At 46.2% G+C, this 19,295-nt stretch overlaps 1 protein-coding gene across 3 annotated transcripts in view; it reads right to left on the bottom strand.

Moving 5' to 3' along the window:
* Positions 1–2,174: 2,174 nt before the first annotated feature.
* The window catches only part of dscaml1 (Down syndrome cell adhesion molecule like 1), a 58,642-nt gene continuing 41,521 nt past the window's right edge, over positions 2,175–19,295 (bottom strand). Inside the window, exons 13-35 of one of the 3 annotated variants that reach the window (XM_061281082.1) lie at positions 18,433–18,638; positions 17,652–17,748; positions 17,461–17,589; positions 17,222–17,389; positions 17,080–17,150; positions 16,742–16,982; positions 14,593–14,739; positions 14,328–14,483; positions 13,077–13,216; positions 10,941–11,094; positions 10,188–10,305; positions 9,954–10,117; positions 9,781–9,879; positions 8,474–8,662; positions 8,274–8,402; positions 8,056–8,214; positions 7,811–7,966; positions 7,462–7,492; positions 7,231–7,349; positions 7,027–7,101; positions 6,584–6,772; positions 6,210–6,518; positions 2,175–5,688 (exon numbers count right to left, since the gene is read on the bottom strand). In XM_061281082.1, coding sequence (XP_061137066.1) covers positions 5,123–5,688; positions 6,210–6,518; positions 6,584–6,772; positions 7,027–7,101; positions 7,231–7,349; positions 7,462–7,492; positions 7,811–7,966; positions 8,056–8,214; positions 8,274–8,402; positions 8,474–8,662; positions 9,781–9,879; positions 9,954–10,117; positions 10,188–10,305; positions 10,941–11,094; positions 13,077–13,216; positions 14,328–14,483; positions 14,593–14,739; positions 16,742–16,982; positions 17,080–17,150; positions 17,222–17,389; positions 17,461–17,589; positions 17,652–17,748; positions 18,433–18,638 — 3,812 coding nt within the window. In that variant the 3' untranslated portion in view covers positions 2,175–5,122. Of the gene's footprint in view, positions 5,689–6,209; positions 6,519–6,583; positions 6,773–6,948; positions 7,102–7,230; positions 7,350–7,461; positions 7,493–7,810; positions 7,967–8,055; positions 8,215–8,273; positions 8,403–8,473; positions 8,663–9,780; positions 9,880–9,953; positions 10,118–10,187; positions 10,306–10,940; positions 11,095–12,600; positions 12,905–13,076; positions 13,217–14,327; positions 14,484–14,592; positions 14,740–16,741; positions 16,983–17,079; positions 17,151–17,221; positions 17,390–17,460; positions 17,590–17,651; positions 17,749–18,432; positions 18,639–19,295 lie in introns of those variants that run through there. The other 2 variants (XM_061281081.1, XM_061281083.1) reach the window with 2 other exon arrangements.

Below are 19,295 nucleotides of genomic sequence, written 5' to 3'. Positions count from 1 at the left end.
AAGTGTACCTAATAGGCCACTTCATTAGGGAAAAATCATGGTCAAAGCTTAAATGAAAGTGAAAAGTGCCACACCCGCCCTCACCCCCACTTTCTGATTGGCTGGTTGATGTGTGACGTCATTTGGACACTCCATTAGGTACACCGCCATTTTCAAGTGTACCTAATAACAGGCCACTTCATTAGGGAAAAATCATGGTCACAGCTTAAATGAAAGTGAAAAGTGCCACACCCGCCCTCACCCCCACTTTCTGATTGGCTGGTTGATGTGTGACGTCATTTGGACACTCCATTAGGTACACCGCCATTTTCAAGTGTACCTAATAACAGGCCACTTCATTAGGGAAAAATCATGGTCACAGCTTAAATGAAAGTGAAAAGTGCCACACCCGCCCTCACCCCCACTTTCTGATTGGCTGGTTGATGTGTGACGTCATTTGGACACTCCATTAGGTACACCGCCATTTTCATGTGTACCTAATAACAGGCCACTTCATTAGGGAAAAATCATGGTCAAAGCTTAAATGAAAGTGAAAAGTGCCACACCCGCCCTCACCCCCACTTTCTGATTGGCTGGTTGACGTGTGACGTCATTTGGACACTCCATTAGGTACACCACCATTTTCAAGTGTACCTAATAACAGGCCACTTCATTAGGGAAAAATCATGGTCACAGCTTAAATGAAAGTGAAAAGTGCCACACCCGCCCTCACCCCCACTTTCTGATTGGCTGGTTGATGTGTGACGTCATTTGGACACTCCATTAGGTACACCGCCATTTTCATGTGTACCTAATAACAGGCCACTTCATTAGGGAAAAATCATGGTCACAGCTTAAATGAAAGTAAAAAGTGCCACACCCGCCCTCACCCCCACTTTCTGATTGGTTGGTTGATGTGTGACGTCATTTGGACACTACATTAGGTACACCGCCATTCTCAAGTGTACCTAATAACAGGCCACTTCATTAGGGAAAAATCATGGTCACAGCTTAAATGAAAGTGAAAAGTGCCACACCCGCCCTCACCCCCACTTTCTGATTGGCTGGTTGACGTGTGACGTCATTTGGACACTCCATTAGGTACACCGCCATTTTCAAGTGTACCTAATAACAGGCCACTTCATTAGGGAAAAATCATGGTCACAGCTTAAATGAAAGTGAAAAGTGCCACACCCGCCCTCACCCCCACTTTCTGATTGGCTGGTTGATGTGTGACGTCATTTGGACACTCCATTAGGTACACCGCCATTTTCATGTGTACCTAATAACAGGCCACTTCATTAGGGAAAAATCATGGTCACAGCTTAAATGAAAGTGAAAAGTGCCACACCCGCCCTCACCCCCACTTTCTGATTGGCTGGTTGACGTGTGACGTCATTTGGACACTCCATTAGGTACACCGCCATTTTCAAGTGTACCTAATAACAGGCCACTTCATTAGGGAAAAATCATGGTCACAGCTTAAATGAAAGTGAAAAGTGCCACACCCGCCCTCACCCCCACTTTCTGATTGGCTGTTTTATGTGTGACGTCACTCGGACACTCCATTAGGTACACCCCCATTTTCAAGTGTACCTAATAACAGGCCACTTCATTAGGGAAAAATCATGGTCAAAGCTTAAATGAAAGTGAAAAGTGCCACACCCGCCCTCACCCCCACTTTCTGATTGGCTGGTTGATGTGTGACGTCATTCGGACACTACATTAGGTACACAGCCATTTTCAGGTGTACCGAATAACAGGCTACTTCATTAGGGAATAATCATTGTCAAAGCTTAACTGAAAGTGCCACACCCCCACTTCCTTATTGGCTAAGTTATGAACTTTGCTCTTTAAATGATAGTTTAACAACAGAGTTAGTTTCTCAAATTATTCTTGATCATTCAAAAAAATTCTTGAAAAATGATTTATTTGCAGACCAGCACTGTGCTTGTGTAACAAACGCTAACAGCACAGTTTGCATTTTTGTCATGTTTTTTTTTTCCCCAACAACCATTCCCAAAGAACATTGGCCCCCAGGATTTAAAGGCTTTAAAAAAATCATCCTGCAAGATATATTTTGAGAGATTCCCAAACAAATCCAAATGATTTTTTTTTCATCCACGTCCTGTGGATTGTAATGGCAAACCCTCACAACATGAATCTACAATGTGAGAAAAAAAAGAACAATATCATCACAGTTCATAAAAAGATAGCTTTATTGCACAAGGTGTTGAGTATTTTTTTTCCTGCATTTTGTTTATTTTCATAGAAAAGGAAAATGTCGAGTTCAACACAAGCAATTGCAAATTCAAGCAAACGTTTGCCCGCAAAATAGGAATGAAGGAACAAGCGCCGCTTTTTCAAAATGTTTTCATGACCCCTCGTTTCAGCATTTGCCACTTGGCAACCAGCAGAATGTTCACAACATGCAAATGCTTCTGTCCTCAAGCGGGATTCAAACTTCAACAAAACCAAACCAAAGAAGACAATGCAACCAAATGTCCTGTAAAAGAAGAAATCATATTTGAATTGTGCATGGTCCACCCTGACTTGTTTCACAAAATCAAGATAAAGCAATTTCTGTATAATTCTATTCATTTTTTTTTTTTAAATAGTTTTCCATTAAGTCCTCTCGCTTCAATACAATAACTTCAATTTAAAGTTTACATTGTGCCCTGGTATCTAGTGAAGATGTTGAAAATAGTCGTCATTTATACAAAAACACTTTTCCTATGTACACAGGGTTTCTACTGATGGAATAGAAATGATGTCATACTGTGGGAGGAGGGGCCTCTGATTGGTTGAGCTGATGACAAAGCATTTGGGGAGGGGATTCCCAAAACCGAGGATGCTTCACATTTTTTTTTTCAACTGAAGACACCATGGATTAAAAATACTCCATTTGCATTGAAAATAAAACTTCCTCAACGGCATTGCATTTGGATGAAGAACCTTCACACGAGCTTTTTCTGTAGGAGACATTGGATTTACTTTGAGCAAAGTGACATCAGATCAATGTGTCGTGGAAACTTGAGCGGAAATGTTGTCGTTCTATCCGATATGCGCGTGACAGGACGTCAACAGGCCATCTAAAATGTGTTTCTGCAAAACGTACATGAAGTGGAAACGTAAGGTGACGTAGAAAGTAGTCCGGTAGGGTGCCATGGCATCGTTGGTGAACACACATTTGGAAGGTACAATACAACATATTACAACAGGCTCACTCACTTAACTGTGCAGTGGATAGAAAAAGTCTACACACCCCTGTTCAAATGCTTATTAAAAAAAATGAGAACGCTATAAAAATAAATTATGTATTTTTAAGAGGGAAAGTAAAAAAAGAAAAAGTCAAAAAGTGAGGTGGCAGGTGTGTGCTCATTTCCATTTAACATCAGGTTGAATGTGATTGCTTCTGAACACAGCCTCATCTCCAGCTATAAGAGGGTGTGCACACTTGTGCAACCACATTATTTCATTTATATATTTGATTTCCTCTTTAAATCATATTTTTAAAATATTTTCTAAATTAGTTATATAGGTTATAGATCATATTAATGTTGGAAAAAAAATATTACATTTTTTTAAACTATTACTTTCGCAAAATGTGTCATTTCAACAAGGGTGTGAAGACTTTTCCCATCCACTGTATGCTCTGCTCTTGTTTTGACTCTTTTTCTTTCTTTTTCAACAGCAAGCTCACCACACACTATTTGTTTTCTACCTAGCAACACAATCTCACACCACAACTCGACTGTGCTTTGTCTTCCAAGCCGCGTCCACGTTCAGCCTGATCACAAGGAGGAGAGAAAGATGACGGCGCCTCGTCGTCTTCTTTCCTCCCGGCCGGCCGTGACGCTTGTGCTACCCGTTAAAGTCACTCGCCTCTTTGTCGTTCTCTTTCGGAGCGATTGTCTTGTGATCTTTTCTAATATATTTTCAATTTAGAACGGCTTTAATAGTTTTTTTTTTTTTTGTCTCAATAGTCATATATTTGCTATATATTTGAATAGAAATATATATATGTACATATAGTATTTGATTTGAAAACAAACATATATTATTTTCTATTGCGAGAGCCCTGATGTTTGTTACGTTTGATCATTGCAAAACATTTGGAGCAACTCTATTTTTTTAACCATTTTTTTATGTTTTTGGAATTCATTCTATGTGATGAGATTATGCTATTGGAGAATGAATGGTGAAGAAATAAAAATCCAATCAAATCAAAAGATACAGCGCCATGCATAAAGCTAAACCCAATACACCGAGGCTCTTTTTACTGACCCAACATTCCAAGGACGTGTTTGGAATTATTTATTCATTCATTCATTCACTTCTCCCTTTAATATGTTCCTCCGCATATTCCATTTTTCTAGGGGATGGGCGGGGCTTATGAGGTGACAATTTCTCTTTCTACACGTTTGCTAATGTCTGGAAATGACGCCGGGGAAGTTAAACAAAGTAGAACGAACGACCACTGCGCTTGTGGCATCTTCAGAGTAACTTGTTCCGCCCTCGCCTTTCTTTCCACGGCAAACGATATCAGCGTTAAAAAAAAATCAAAACGCAAGTACAAAACGGATTGCGGGTTTTACTGTTTGGACGCTCAGCATACAGCTTGATTTTTAAAAAGGTCCACCGTTGTTGTGTGCCTGCCACACGTGCACATGTACTGTATATATTTACATATAGCCACACAAACACACACACACGCACACACACACACGCAAAGCTTAAAAATCGTCAGATGAAATTCTCCATCGCCGGAAATGAGAATTCCCTCACTGAGAAATTTGATGGAGTGGTGGCAAATGCATCCAGGATGCCGTGATCTCCTAAAACAGAACTGGCGTGAAATTCAAGCAACCGCCTGGAGGATTTTGTGCATACCTTGGACCAGGGGAGGTCGAAGTGGACAAAAAAAAAAAAAAATCATACGTGTTTTGCCAAGTGGTGACGTAAAAGAGGGACACACGCGATCAGGCAGAAAGAAAGGCAACCCCCTGTGCTGTAGAGACCACCCCCCCCCCCAACCGAGCTGCGGCCTGGCACAGCGCAGGCATCCACGGGAGAGGAGCCGGGCGTCGGTGTTTTATCCGCTCCACATTTGACCTTCTCAGTTAGCCGCCACGACGTCAGGCTAGACCAGTGTGTACGACTTGGAGTAAGCCCCGGTGCCGCCATCCCTCTGCTTCTGTAGTCTGCCCAAGCCTGACGAGCTGCTCTCCAAAAGAGAGTCTCTGGATCCTCCCATCTTGGAGGAGGAGGCGCCACCTGGCGTGCCTCCTGTGGCCCCCACAGCCCCGCCGGAGGATGATGACGCCCCGGCGGCGGCGGCGGTAGCTGCGGCGGCGGCCGCGGCGCTCTGGACCCCCGTTGCCGAGGAGCCCGGCATGGTGAGAGTCCTCTGTGGGAGCGTGGAGCTGCTGGAGCTGGCGGACATGCCGCCTCCACCTCCTCCAGAGGCTCCTCCGGAAGACGCCCCAGAGGAGGTGAGGTTGGACAGGCCAGAGTGGCCCATGGTTAGGGCTTGCTGCTTTGCAGAGTCCATCGTCATGTGACGGCCTTGGGTGTGGTACGCCCGCTGGGCCAGGCCGCGGATGGAGGCTTCGCGGGGGGGAACCACCGGACACGGGTCATGGTGCTCGGACTGCTTTCGGAAGAAGGGGTCTGACTTCATGTAGAGGGGGATGTTGCAGTAGTCACCTGGACGAGTCAAGCAAAAACAAGAAAATGGGGTCATGTGACCCTTCGATGCATACGTGGGTAAAAAAGGACCTGGTGAGGTTTTTTATTTATTTTTTTAAATAAATATAATAGTATATAAATTTTTATATATTACATATATTATATTATTATTATGTATATATATTATTATTATATGATATGATATGATATGATATGATATGATATGATATGATATGATATGATATGATATTATATATTATATATTATATTATATTATATATTATATTATATTATATTATATTATATTATATTATATTATATTATATTATATTATATTATATTATATTATATTATATATTATATTATATTATATTATATTATATTATATTATATTATATTATATTATATTATATTATATTATATTATATTATATTATATTATATTATATTATATTATATTATATTATGTAATAGTCTTTTTCAAAGTTCAATATGAAAATATTTCAAACATGAAATCATTATTATCAAGACAAGACTTACTCTTGGCGCGGTGCGGGATGGGCACGGCTACATTCTTGCCGCGATCGTAGTCCTGGGGCTTGGGCGGCGAGGCGGTGAAGCGGCAGATGCCGGGCTCGGAGGGCGTGCTCATGGACGTCATGCTGTCGGCGTTGTCGTTGGTGCCCGTGGTCATCTGGTCGGAGGAGCTGTCGGAGATGAAGCACTCGGTGATCTCGAATTTGGCGTGCTGCAGATGCTCCTCCAGCTTGGCGTGCTCGTACGCCCTGGCCAGCTCCTCGTAGGTGGACGAGGCGCTCTCCGTCGACACCATGCTGTTGCGACCCTTATCTGCGGGGAGGAAGTCACTTTACGGACATCCTTAACCCGACAGAGACGGACGGCCGAGCGCCAACCTGTGTCCTGCGAGAGGCTGGCGCTGTAGCTGTCGCTCTCGGTGACGCCGTGCTGCGAGCTGACCGTGCGCCAGTCCGAGGCGAGAACCCGAGCCGGCGTGGAAGCCTGACACTTGGTCAGAGTCCACTGACTGGAGTAGCGGTTCCTGATGCTGTGGGCCGATTTGACACTCTTCCTGGAAACCGGATCTGGTAGGTGGAAGGTCAGGCACGTTTCAAATGGAGGACGGACGCAAGACGCATGGCGCGGGCGGGGTTCAACAAACCAGGAAGACACGTTTTTCATTATCGCTCGCTGCTTCAATTAGCTCGCGTTTGTTTGTCTCAGATGGTGAGAAGGCCCAACGAGGAGAAAGATCACTTACTGGTTCCTGGTCTGATGTCTGACATGTCAATCAAAGGACCAGTGTTCTGGATGAGAGCAGGGTGGTGAACGGACACACCTGCGCAGAAGCTTTGCGGGTTCCCGGCCTGATTGAACTCCGTGTCGGTCACAGGTACGGTGGCCTTGTCCTCGCCTGTCCGAGAGGCAGGAAGGAGTCGGCATAAGCGAGTGCTGTGTTTATTATGGCCGCGACAGATGCGAGCGAGCGAGCACAACAACGCTCTGTGTCTCTCCGGCTCGCCGCTTCTAGCCTTCCTCTCACCGATCTGCTTGATGCCCTCTTTGTCTTCGATCAGCAGCTGCACTCTCGGGATGTCGATGTGCAAGCGCGGGCCCTGAGGCGGGCCCTTCACTGGCGTGTCAAAGCTTCGGTTGTTTTTACTGCGCCGCCGCCGCCGCCGCCGCACACACGGACAAATGTTCACAGTTGGGATGGGATCGATCGGATTGTACAGGTCGATATTAAAAACTCCGGTAGGAGAGACTTCTTTACCTGATCAGCATCTCTGCTAGGCTTTTGGCATCTAGGAAGAAAAAAATAAATAAATACGTGGATTTTTCCCCCATTAAATAAAATAAAATAAAATAAAATAAAATAAAATAAAATAAAATAAAATAAAATAAAATAAAATAAAATAAAATAAAATAAAATACAGTGTCTAAAAATGCATGGGAGGACGAATTTCAGAAACAGGTAGTTCCAACCACCAACACAAAACAAACCTCCTTGGCAGTGGTAAAACTTCATCTGTTTGAAGTCAGCTCCATCTCCAGGTGGCTTTGTTCTTATTGCCAACTCACCACACTCCATCCACCACGTCCTACTTTACTTCTCTTCTCACCTCGCAGTCTCTTCAGCCTCTTTTCTTTGCGTTTCTTGCGGATGATGAAGAGGAGCGCCACACCAAGAGTGACCAAGATCACCGGGCAGCCGATAGAAAACAGCTTCTTGACGTCGTCGTTCTTTTCCAAGGGCGACTTGATGGGAGGAATTGTGCCTGAGAAGAAGAAGAAGAAGAAAAAAAAAGGGATGATGATCAAACGAGCCAGTTCGACGTCGAACGAGTATCGCAGGCTGTCAACTCACTGCCGTCGTAATCCAGCGTGGCAAACTGGGAGCTCTGGTTTCCACAGCCGGCACTGTTGCAAGCTTTCATCTTCAGTTCGTACCAGGTGGCCTCACGCAGCTCGGCCAGGAACACGTCTGTGGTGGCGTTGGTGCGCACGTTCTGCCACGCCCACGTACCTGAACCCATACGGCCACGTTGAGACATTTCCCTCTTTTTTTTCCTGGAAGTGACTCACCTTTCGGGCGAAACTCGAGAGTCACGGCGCCGATCGGACAGCCGCCGCTGGCCCAGCCCTGCAGGTTGAGGCGGGCGTGACTGGAGTTGATGTGGGTGAAAACGGGTTGGTCTTTGTTGAACTGGGGCTCTAGAAAAAGCAGGAGTCAAACACTTAGTTTTCAGATTTGGGCATTCAATGCTTCTTAATGGGTGTCTCACCTCGGCCGTGCGTCTTGGCCTCGATGATCTCACTGATGCGTCCCGCTCCGACGCTGTTCTTTGCCGCCAGCTTGACTTTGTACCAAGTGCCGCAGCGCAGGTTGTCCAGTTTAAAAGAGCGCTCGGTCGAGCTGATGAACACATCTTTCCACTCTTCTGTGTTGTCCACGGAGTACTGAAGCACAAATCCTGCACACAAACAAAGTATTTGGTCCATCCATCCGTTACATTCATGACTTACTAAGCATTTTTAAATTTCGTTGTACATGTGTGACAATGGCAATAAAGATCTATTTTATTTTATTTTATTTTATTTTATTTTATTTTATTTTATTTTATTTTATTTTATTTTATTTTATTTTATTTTATTTTATTTTATTTTATTCTATTTTATTCTATTTTATTCAATTTTATTCAATTTTATTCTATTCTATTCGATGGCTTTCTTTTAGTCTATTGAGAAAGTATTGAGAAACAGTACGTTTATCACCCACTAGGTGGCAGCATTAGTCTGTCCCAATGACCCTAAACAAAGCTGAAGAACGGCCTAGTTTTCCTAGGTTAGTCAAGAACCTCAAGAGATGCTGCTGACAGAAGATCCTTGCTCACGAGGGTAATCATCAGTATGTTGTTTTTACATGCAAACCATATATCAGCCATATGGAAGAAGAAAAAAAAATCTTCTGCTTGGTGACGTGAATGTCTGCCTTTTCATTTTGTCTACCGTATTTTCCGCCCTATAAGGCGCACCTAAAAACCTAAAATTTTCTCAAAAACCAACAGTGCGCCTTATAGTCCGGTGCGCCTTATATATGGACCAAATTCCTAAATTTAAACTGGCCCAAAGCATTGTGTCATGAAATCAATCATAAGTGGCCCGCTGAAGACTATGAATCATGAATCAAAAAGACTATGGATCATTATTTTATGATTATAAAGTTATTTGTTCCGTCTGAAGTTGAAATAAAAAAGATAAAATGGAGAATGATTTGATTTGGATTAAAAATCTGACATGATGCATTCATGGTGCGCCTTTTCGTCCGGTGCGCCTTATATAAGGATAAAGTTTTAAAATGGGCCATTCATTGAAGGTGCGCCTTATAGTCCGGTGCGCCTTATAGGCCGGAAAATACGGTACTTGTTTACTTTCAATGATGAGAATCAAAGAGCTGCCTTTACAGACAGGAACTATTTCTTAACCGTTACAAAACCTGCCAGCATCAAACTTACAGTCATGGACATAATTAGATCTTTCCCAACCAATTGGATCTTAGATAAAGAAAACTTCTAAATATAGCCGATCGTACCCCTGATAGAGCTGCCTCCGTTATCTCCTGGTATCCAGGCCAGAGTGATGGAGGAAGTAGAGGTGGTGGACACGGTGAGCCGAGGCTGGTCTGGAGGAACTGAACGGAAGAGAGTTTGCCGTGAAACCGCTCGCCCCTCCCCCTGCTTGAGAACACCCAGCAGATGCTTTCACCTTGCACTAAAAGATTAACGATGATGGTGTCAAAGCCCAACGTGTTGGTGGCCGTGCAGGTGTAGTAGCCCGAATCCTCAGCCTTGACAGTGCGTAGCACCAGCGTGCCGTTGGTCATGATGAGACGCTGTCCGTCCAGAGACACCGGGATGGCTGTGTTCTCGCTACCCGGGAGAAAGGTCACGTTTGACGCCACTCTTCTAATGAAAGCATCAATTTGGTGTCGTGTCTCACCTGTCTTTGGTCCATTTGATGGTTGGTGTTGGTTCGCCTACAGAGTTGCAAGGCAGCCGTACTTCTTTCATCCACGGGGTGGTCACCGTACCTCCGAATGATAGGATCTTAGCAGGGGCTGGTGGAATATGAAGAAATGGACATCTGCGCTAAGTGTGGTGCATTTTTTATTTGTATGCTTTGGTCTCCTGCACCTGACTATTTGGTGACCGGAAGTAGGCTAGACTATAGACTAGCTGGAAGTAGGGCTAAGTTGTGGCGTAACAAGATGTTTGATTGACATGCAAAGAACATATTTGTTCCCTAAACTCTTCCCAGTCGGAAGCGCAGAAATGTCCTATGTGGAGAATAAATGGATTAAAATATATCCCCACAGACAAATGACATTGCCCAGCAAAGTACAGGATGGGAATAATACGGAACGTGACGGAGAATGAGCTGAAAGGATATAACGGGGGGAGGGAGGGGGGGTGCCCGGGCTTCCATCCAATTGAGGCCTTGTCACCCTCCCATTTATTTTCACCGGCTAGGCTTCTTAACGCTAGCACTCTAGTGCACTTATGTTTGGTTGAATGAAGTATGGAGTGGGCAAGCCTGAGGACGCTGCCATTTACAGCTGCCGATCACATGCATGCAAGCAAACCTTTACACCGGGCAGAAGAACGTTGGAAAGTGTATATGCTGCCCTTTTCATCCGCCGCCTTTTTTACTCCCCGCCTTATGAATGAATGAATACAAGCAGTTGGAGCTCACCCTTGGCGGCGGGCTCAACGGTGACCTTGTCGCTGAAGTTTCCGCGTCCTGCTGTGGTGACGGCCGCGGCCCAGATCAAGTACTGCTGCCTGTGGTTGAGGTGGCTGATGCGGTAGAAGACCAGCTCCGGGTTGGCTTCGTATTCGCTGGGCATCTGACGAGAACGGCGGAGGAGAGGAGACAGCGTGAAGGTTCTCCATTGCATCATTTTGAGAAAGACGTACATTTTTTTTTTCGAGAAGCATATCATTTCATGATGCAGTAGTAAGAAAATCAGTGAGTAAAATGCAGGGGGTTCCTTCCACACACTGGGTCATACTGTCATTTTACCGGAGAGGCGGAAGTAATGTGAAGGACTCAGTGAACATCAGCTTAATGCAAAACAAGCCCTCAAGTCTTCCCTCAAATCATCAAAAGAAGTGTGGTGGAATATGCTGAGTTCTTTCCAAAAAATGTGTGTGTGTGTATGAGAGGGGGCAAAACGTCAAGGGAGGAAAGGAGGATGAGAGGAGAGCAGGGTGAAAAGAGACAATGGCTTGGAGATATCACAAAGAGTCATACACTAATGAGGCCAATCTACAGCAGCCACAACACACATGCAAAATAACAGCAATTCACATTTGCACCCACAAAGTGAGTGACAGAGAAAGCCCCACACATGCAGCACCCATGACCTGGAGCTGGATGTGTAATTGCAGTGTGTTTAACCCAGCCATGTGTTTGCTGTCGCCGCCGTTGGGAAACGTGGAACTGACAACGTGGAGGGAACATTTGTATTTTCAGCGGTCCAATTATTCGGGCTCCTGAGTCAAATGGTGTCTGCTGGATTCATGTTTGTTTTAGTCAGCCTGTTCTATCGCTCAACCAGTCTGGCTTTCACTTTTCAGCCACTGCTCACATCCATCCACCTCAAACCTCCCACTGACTCACATGATGACTCTTCTCTCCTCTCCGTGCATTTGTCTCAATACTCACCAGTGGATGGAGGGGAAGGCCCGAGTCGTTATGAATGGATAGATATCAGGGTGGAAAGTCTACGAGTACAAAACAGCGGCGGGGGGACGAGGCCTGAGTCAGTTTGTGTTGCTAAAACGGATATTAAAGTATTCCTTAGGCGTGGAGATAGCGGCCATCCAGGGAACAATAGAACGAGATAATGAAAAGAAGAACAAAAGTACTCCCCGTGCGGTGGGGATGCAACACCCCCCCTCCCTGTAAGCCTCCCCTTCCTTCCTTCCTTCCTTCCTTCCTTCCTTCCTTCCTTCCTTCCTTCCTTCCTTCCTTCCTTCCTTCCTTCCTTCCTTCCTTCCTTCCTTCCTTCCTTCCTTCCTTCCTTCCTTCCTTCCTTCCTTCCTTCCTTCCTTCCTTCCTTCCTTCCTTCCTTCCTTCCTTCCTTCCTTCCTTCAGTTGCACTCATTTACATAGTAATCATCCTGAACTCTGCATGGGGGCTTCAGATGAACGCATGAATGGCTGGCGAGATGGAGAGAGTGAGAGATGGAGAGAGATGGAGAGAGATGGAGAGAGATAGATAGATAGATAGATAGATAGATAGATAGATAGATAGATAGATAGATAGATAGATAGATAGATAGATAGATAGATAGATAGATAGATAGATAGATAGATAGATAGATAGATAGATAGATAGATAGATAGATAGATAGATAGATAGATAGATAGATAGATAGATAGATAGATAGATAGATAGATAGATAGATAGATAGATAGATAGATAGATAGATAGATAGATAGATAGATAGATAGATAGATAGATAGAGTGTACTTGTCGCTCATATGAGTGTGTGTGTGTTTTTTTTTCCTGCGCTGCTTGATGAACAGATGAGGTTGTCGTGGCAACGTGATGAGACGCAGATATGCAAATGAGGCGGGAGGGTGAGCTCGCACGCGCGCACACTGCGGTACGAGCGGAGCTCATTTCACACACACGCCTCGTGCTGAGACTGCAGCAAAAAAGTGCACACACAATCCATGCACATTTTTAATTGGATCAATTTCAACCGTTATCTTTGCGTCGTATGGATTACGCGCAACAAAAAGTGAAGAGGGGGAAAAACATGTCACGCTTCCTCCAAACATGATCTCTTTTCTTTTCTTCCTAATAAATCCACTCACCGGTCGGCCTGATCCGGGGCTCAAGCAGTAGATGGTGTACTTGCGGATGATTCCATTTGGTTTATGGGGGGGTAACCAAGATACCACCACACTGCTGGCAGAGGAGGGCACAGCTTTGATGCCAGCTGGGGGCCCGGGGTCTGCACATTCGACAAAACAGGAGAACATAAACCAAGTGATAAATGTGTGCTTTCCACAAAAAAACATCATTAGGCACCTGAATAGACGGACATTAAAGTGGGCCGACATTCTCTATTGCATTCTATTGACTAGACGCAGGGGTCGGCTACTTACTGAGCTACTCGCTCACTAAAACTGGCTCAAAGAGGACCATAAAGTAGCCAAAGCCCGCTCGTGTAAACACATTGAAAGGGACGCCTGCAGAGGGAGGCCATGAATCACTGTCATCTCTGCTTTTACGGCAGGCGGGCAGCGAGAGGCGGCCTGACCACTGCTCTGTTTGCACAACTCCACTGTAAACACTTCCCCATATGCCGCGACAACCACTGAGGGCAAAGGGATCAGAAAGATAATGTTGAACGTATGTGAAGAGGTTGCCCCCGGACACGGTGTCGGCCCGCATCAGGGCAAAAAAAAAAAGCCGCTCGGCCTCGATGTGATAAACACACAGTCGTGCGGTATTTGAAGAGCGAGGGCAGTGAAGCTAACGCAAAGAATACACAATAAAAAGAAGGAATAAAAGCTTTTTTTACGTGTGTGTGTGAAATGACACTTCTTCAAAATCTCCTGCCTCCTCCCTTGACGGGGTGAGAGCAGAGAGGCGGGCCGATCCGGATGTAATCCACAAGCCGCCAGTGTAAGCACAAAATTAATTCTCTCTAAGCTACAAAGAATTAATCTCTCGCTTGTACAGGGTGAGACTTGCGCACAAACAATAGCGTGTTTTCTCACACTGGCACACGGAAATGTGCTCATACACACACACGCTAAAAAAAAACCCCGCCCCCCCCGCCACGGCTTTACATGCACAGATCCACAGCCTTAGGCTCATCACACGCACGCGCGCACACACGCTTTTTGGCTTCTTAATTCTCATTAGCACTGGTAATGGCACATCAGAGCACAAAGAGGTTTTAATCAGCTACCTCAGCCTTACAAAGACCCTCAACCCCCCCCTCCCTCCATGAACGTGCCTCCCACACCGCAGCTGAAACATCTTAAACCCTTGGATAAAACTGCTTTATCCACGGGTGTGTGTGTGTGTGTGGCGATAAAAGAAGGTGAACTCACAGTCTTCCCGGGTCTGGATGTACAGGACATTGCTGCGTACGCCATCGCCAGCCTGTGTGTAGGCCAGCACCTGGATGCTGTAGTTGGTGAACTTCTCCAAACCTCTGAGCTCCAACTGCTCCTTGGTTGTGGTGATGTTTTGCATTTCACCCCATTCTGAGGAACAAACAGATGTTGGATACTTGGTTTCCCCGACACGCTGTTTTCCAAGGTCACTGATACCAGCCTTATTTTAAGGGTTAGGGTACTCGTGCAGCCAACACACCTCCGTCGGGGAAGACGGCCCAAAAGATGACACGGTAGCCCTTCAGAACGCCGTGCAGGGTCATCCTGGGGGGTTCCACCCAAGAGATGACCGCCTCGTCTGAGGTGACGGAGATTGCGCGCACATTCTGAGGAGGTTGGCTGGGAACTGAAAAGGACATGCAAGTTTCATTTCTGAGGAATTCGATTCATTTTTCAACATTAGGTCCCGCTTGTGTGCTTGTCGAGCAAGCACGCAAAACAAAACGGCTTAACACAACTGATACGTTTGTTGTTGTTGTTTTGCAGTGCTATGATAATTCACGGTGCGGATTATTGCTCTTACCGTAATTTATAAATCGCGTTTTCTTTTTCATAGTTTGGGGGGGGGGGGGGCAACTTATACTCAGGAGCGACTTTTTTGGGCATTTTATGGCTGGTGCGATTTATACTCCGGTGCGATTTATAGTCCAAAAATTACGGTAATAACCAAAATTACAGCACCTAACAGTCACTTAGTTGTGAAACGCTTCTTTGGTGATCATAAATGTCTGTATTATACTGCCGCCTTGTGGCCAAATTGCAAACACCATGATGCGATGTTATGATGTCATTTTTCCGTGACACCGTAGGCGCACTGGGATTGTGTTGAATCATTTTGTGATAAAACAGATTACAAAAATGCAGCATAGTAGCGTGTGCTATAATACGAATAAAAACTAAAAGGAAGCCTTGGGAAAGGTTAGACAGTAAATCAGGAGTGGCCCATTGAAGGTTAATTAGCGAAGCCTTAATGGAAGTTTCCGCTGCAATCTTGCAAAACAGTATATAGGAGCATCTCTCTCTCTCTCTCTCTGCACAAGTCAAGCTCTGTCCTCGCTCATCCAGGTGTCGCCTTTTCACTCTTTGAATAACGCGTAGTGTCGACGATGAACAGAAGTCAACTTGTGCTGAGGTCGGGAGGGGCAGGAAGAGCGCAGAGTGAAAGACACGAGATTGGGCCAAGTCCGCCAGGGCCGTTATTCTGGGCAGCTGGCGTGGAGGGCGGAGGTGGGGAGGAGGACGACGGAGGAAGCGAAGAAACTGGGCCTTGCATGAATAGACCTTTGGGCTACCAGTGTAAATAATTAGGATGCATGGCTTCTCACTTTGCAGGTATAAATGAGGACATGAGCTTCATCCAGGGGAGAAAAGATGTCGGCCTGCTAGCATGACAAGCCGCTGGATAAATAAAGAGGAAGAGTCAAACGTAACCGTGTTTATTTGTTGGCTCGTTAATAAGACGACAAAATAAGAGGCATTTTTTTGGACCGCAAGGAGGAGGGGGAGGAAGGGAGTTAAAAGCAGAGGAAGGAAGGAAGGGCAGAAAAAGATGAAAAGAGATGCGGGGAGACAAAGCGCTCAGCTGCCGATAATTACAGCAGGAAGCGGACCCGGGCAAAGACGGACCGACAGACAGACGAGCTAATTATAATTATTTTTAGTATGCTTGTTGTTATCACTATTATCATAATGGCCGTCAATATCGCTGTCGCCACGGTGACGGCCACGGGGAAGGGCTCTGGACCGACTGTTTGCTGCGTGTGAGGAGGGAACGACAGGCAGTGATGACGGAGATTATTATTATTTTTTTTAAAGGCTATAATGACTCACTATGTCGGATACCGCAATTGCGGTATGATGCTAACGGAGCGTTGCTAAATCACAAACAGCTGGAAGTCATGTTGCTTTCCTACTGTTAATATGTCGGACGGCAAGTACAATTGATAGAAATGTTTGACCCTTTTGATGAAAAAAAAAAAAAAAAGCCATCAATAAGCTCCGTTGTGGTTGTTTATTTCCGGCTTTTTATCACGGCGCTCCTTTGTGCACCGCCGAAAGCTTCGGCCGACGGCAGCCATTCATTCTTGTTAAAAAAGAGCCAAGGCGCTTGGTTTTTCGAGTGACAACGACAACAACAAACAAAAAGATGGAGGGAGGAGCGTGACACAGTTCAGGCGGCGAGAGAGGAAGCAACACGGAACGTGCAGTAACTGTGAATCTAAGCTGGCGGATGGGTGACAGTTTGCTCTTCCACTTGCTCACGCCGGGCCGGGCCGTGCCGGGCCGGGCCGGGCCGTGCCGTGCTGTTTGAAAAGCAGCAATTACGGCAGCTACCCACTGCTCCTTACCGTCTTCGAGAGTGGTCGCGTTGATCTCGGAGCTGGAGGGCCCGGTGCCAGCTCTATTGAAGGCCTGAACCACCACGCCGTACTGGGCAAACTTCTTCAGGTTGTCCAACGTGTACACCTCGCTATCTCCGGTAGCCTTCATCTCCACAATGCTGTATTGGCCGTTGCTGCCCGGACCGTTTTCCCTGTAACCAATTTGGTAACCTCGGATCACTCCGTTTTGGAGCTCCTTCCTGGGAGCCTGTGAAGTGGAATGAGATGAATCTCAATATCTTTTTGCTCTCAGCACTGGCGGAGCTAGAGGGGGGGTCCGCGGGGGGGGGCACTGCCAACCTTACCTTCCAAGTGACCCTGATGCTTTGAGAGGTCACCGGCTGCAAGATCACATCCATGGGAGGACCATCGGGCTCTATAAAAATGGAGAATGGATCGTTTGAAACACATCCAAAGAAAAAGGGATTCTCTCCTCAAAGTACTTACGAGCTTCCTCCGTGCTGATCGTGAGCTCCTTACTGGCCTCGCTCTTCCCGATGGCGTTGTAGGAGTACATGCGGATGCTGTAGACCGACGCCGGGTGGAGGTCCACAATGTTGGCCTGATTGTTAGTGGGGGAAATGTTTCGAGTAGCGTGCTTCAGCTCCCAGGTATCTGCCAAAATAGATGTTTCCTGTCAGTCCGCACAATCGAGGATCCTCTTTTGGTGTGGTTTTTGGACTTACCTGTCTTGTTCTTGTATTCAATGTCGTAGGAGGTGATGACGCTGTTCCCGTCAAACCTCTGCGTCCATCGTAGGTTCATACTGCGATCTTTGACTTCACGCACCTCAAGTTCGGGAGGATCCGGGGGCTCTGAGGATTAACGAGTGTGAATGGAAGCGGATTTACAGGTGTGGAAAGAAGACTATGAGTACCTTGCACGGTGAGCTGGATGAGGCCACGTCCTTCGCCGTACGAGTTGATGGCGTGACAGGAGAAGAAGACCGAGTCCTCACGTTCTGCTGGTTTTAGCTACAAGGAGTTAGCGAGAGACAGGTTAGCAAGTGGACTTTGAGGATCTAATGAAAGGAAGAGTGTCTATTCTCCAGCGCTATGGCAAAGATCTGTTGGTCATGTTTGTCTTCTTTTTCCACCAACATTTTGAAATCCATTCCATCGAACTTAAGAAGCGCCAACAGCCAGATTAGTAAAAACGGTTCAAATATTTTAAAATAATGAACGGCAATAAAAATGGCCAGGAATATGTTTATTCTTTTAAAGTGGACAATTTGTCATTTTAGTATCGACGCGTGAAGTCGATGCACGTTTTGTCTTTGCGTGCCGCATATAACGATGCGGCGGGCCGGATCTGGCCCCCGGGCCTTAGGTTTGAAACTCATGTCATAGTTAGCGGCCACGCGCTAAAAATAGACGCAATGTCGAAATCAGCGATGTCATAGCCTTAAAAAGCATCCAGTCAACGTTTTGATGTCGTCCGCATTCTCCTCACACCCTCTTGGGAGGACACTCAGGTGGTATTTGAAGACAGTCGGGTATATTTGGCAATTCTTTTCTTTCCTTGGCAACATCATCTCTCAGCATGCACACGTAACCGCGTCGGGAATTGCAAATGCTCCTTATTTCCCAAACGATATTCTCTGACTTCAAGTAAACACTTAAAGCCACTGTGTGCTGTTTCTGTAACTTCTTTCTTACCTTGAGAGTGGACAACACCTCGTCCGTCTTCTCGTTGGGGCTGGTGCTAATAGAGTAGCGGGGATTGCGGTCAGGGTCGATGACGGTGTCGCCTCGCTCCCAGCGGATGATGATAGGCCATTCCCCCCTAGCCGTGCAGTTCAGCTCCTTAACGTGACCCTTCTTGGCCATGGTGGTGTTGGGGTGACTTGTGATCATGGCTGGGACTGGAGCGGGCACCATCCCGTGATGGTGTTTGTGGGAGAGAGGGGAGGGGGGGCACAAAAGTGAGTGGAGTGGATAATAAGCAGGGTTTAAAAGAAGGTGAAGGAGCAGAGAGGGGAAGAGAGCCAGGCGGCCATGAGAGCGGCGGCGGGCGGGCAAGTCGCAGCCGTGAAGAGCGATGGTCAATGAGGTAAAGTCGATAAAGCTCCTCTCGCGTTCTCCGATAGTTAACACGGAGGTCGAGGTGAATGAAGAGGCAAAAGCGATACACTCTGCCTTCCTCTGTACACAAAATCAGCGGCGCACTCAATCTCGCCGCGCGCACCGTATCGACCCGAGGAGGAAGGTTCTGCTGTTTTTGTTTTCGTCACTTATTCATTCAACCAAAGAGAGACAACGGAGGGAGGCGGAGGAGAGGAACGCTTCAATCGATAATACGTAAAGCCAGAGGCGGGTTTGTTCGTACACTTATGTCAGAAATGCTCCGTTGACATCTCTTTTGTCAGCGCCACCGCTGTGGGTTAAGGTCACCGTCCGGCGTGATGGAGCTAATATTGCTCGCTTCTAAATGGCGGCGCGCGCGGCGGCGGCGTCCTCCGGCACTCTCCGCCTGCTTCTTCATCACGCCGGCCTGACAGCGAGAGCAGGCCGCGCCGATT

The sequence above is a fragment of the Syngnathus typhle genome, linkage group LG6, assembly GCF_033458585.1.
Source record: "Syngnathus typhle isolate RoL2023-S1 ecotype Sweden linkage group LG6, RoL_Styp_1.0, whole genome shotgun sequence".
Classification (NCBI taxonomy): domain Eukaryota; kingdom Metazoa; phylum Chordata; class Actinopteri; order Syngnathiformes; family Syngnathidae; genus Syngnathus; species Syngnathus typhle.
Note: the sequence above shows the minus strand (reverse complement) of the source record. Positions and strands in the feature narration are given on the sequence as shown.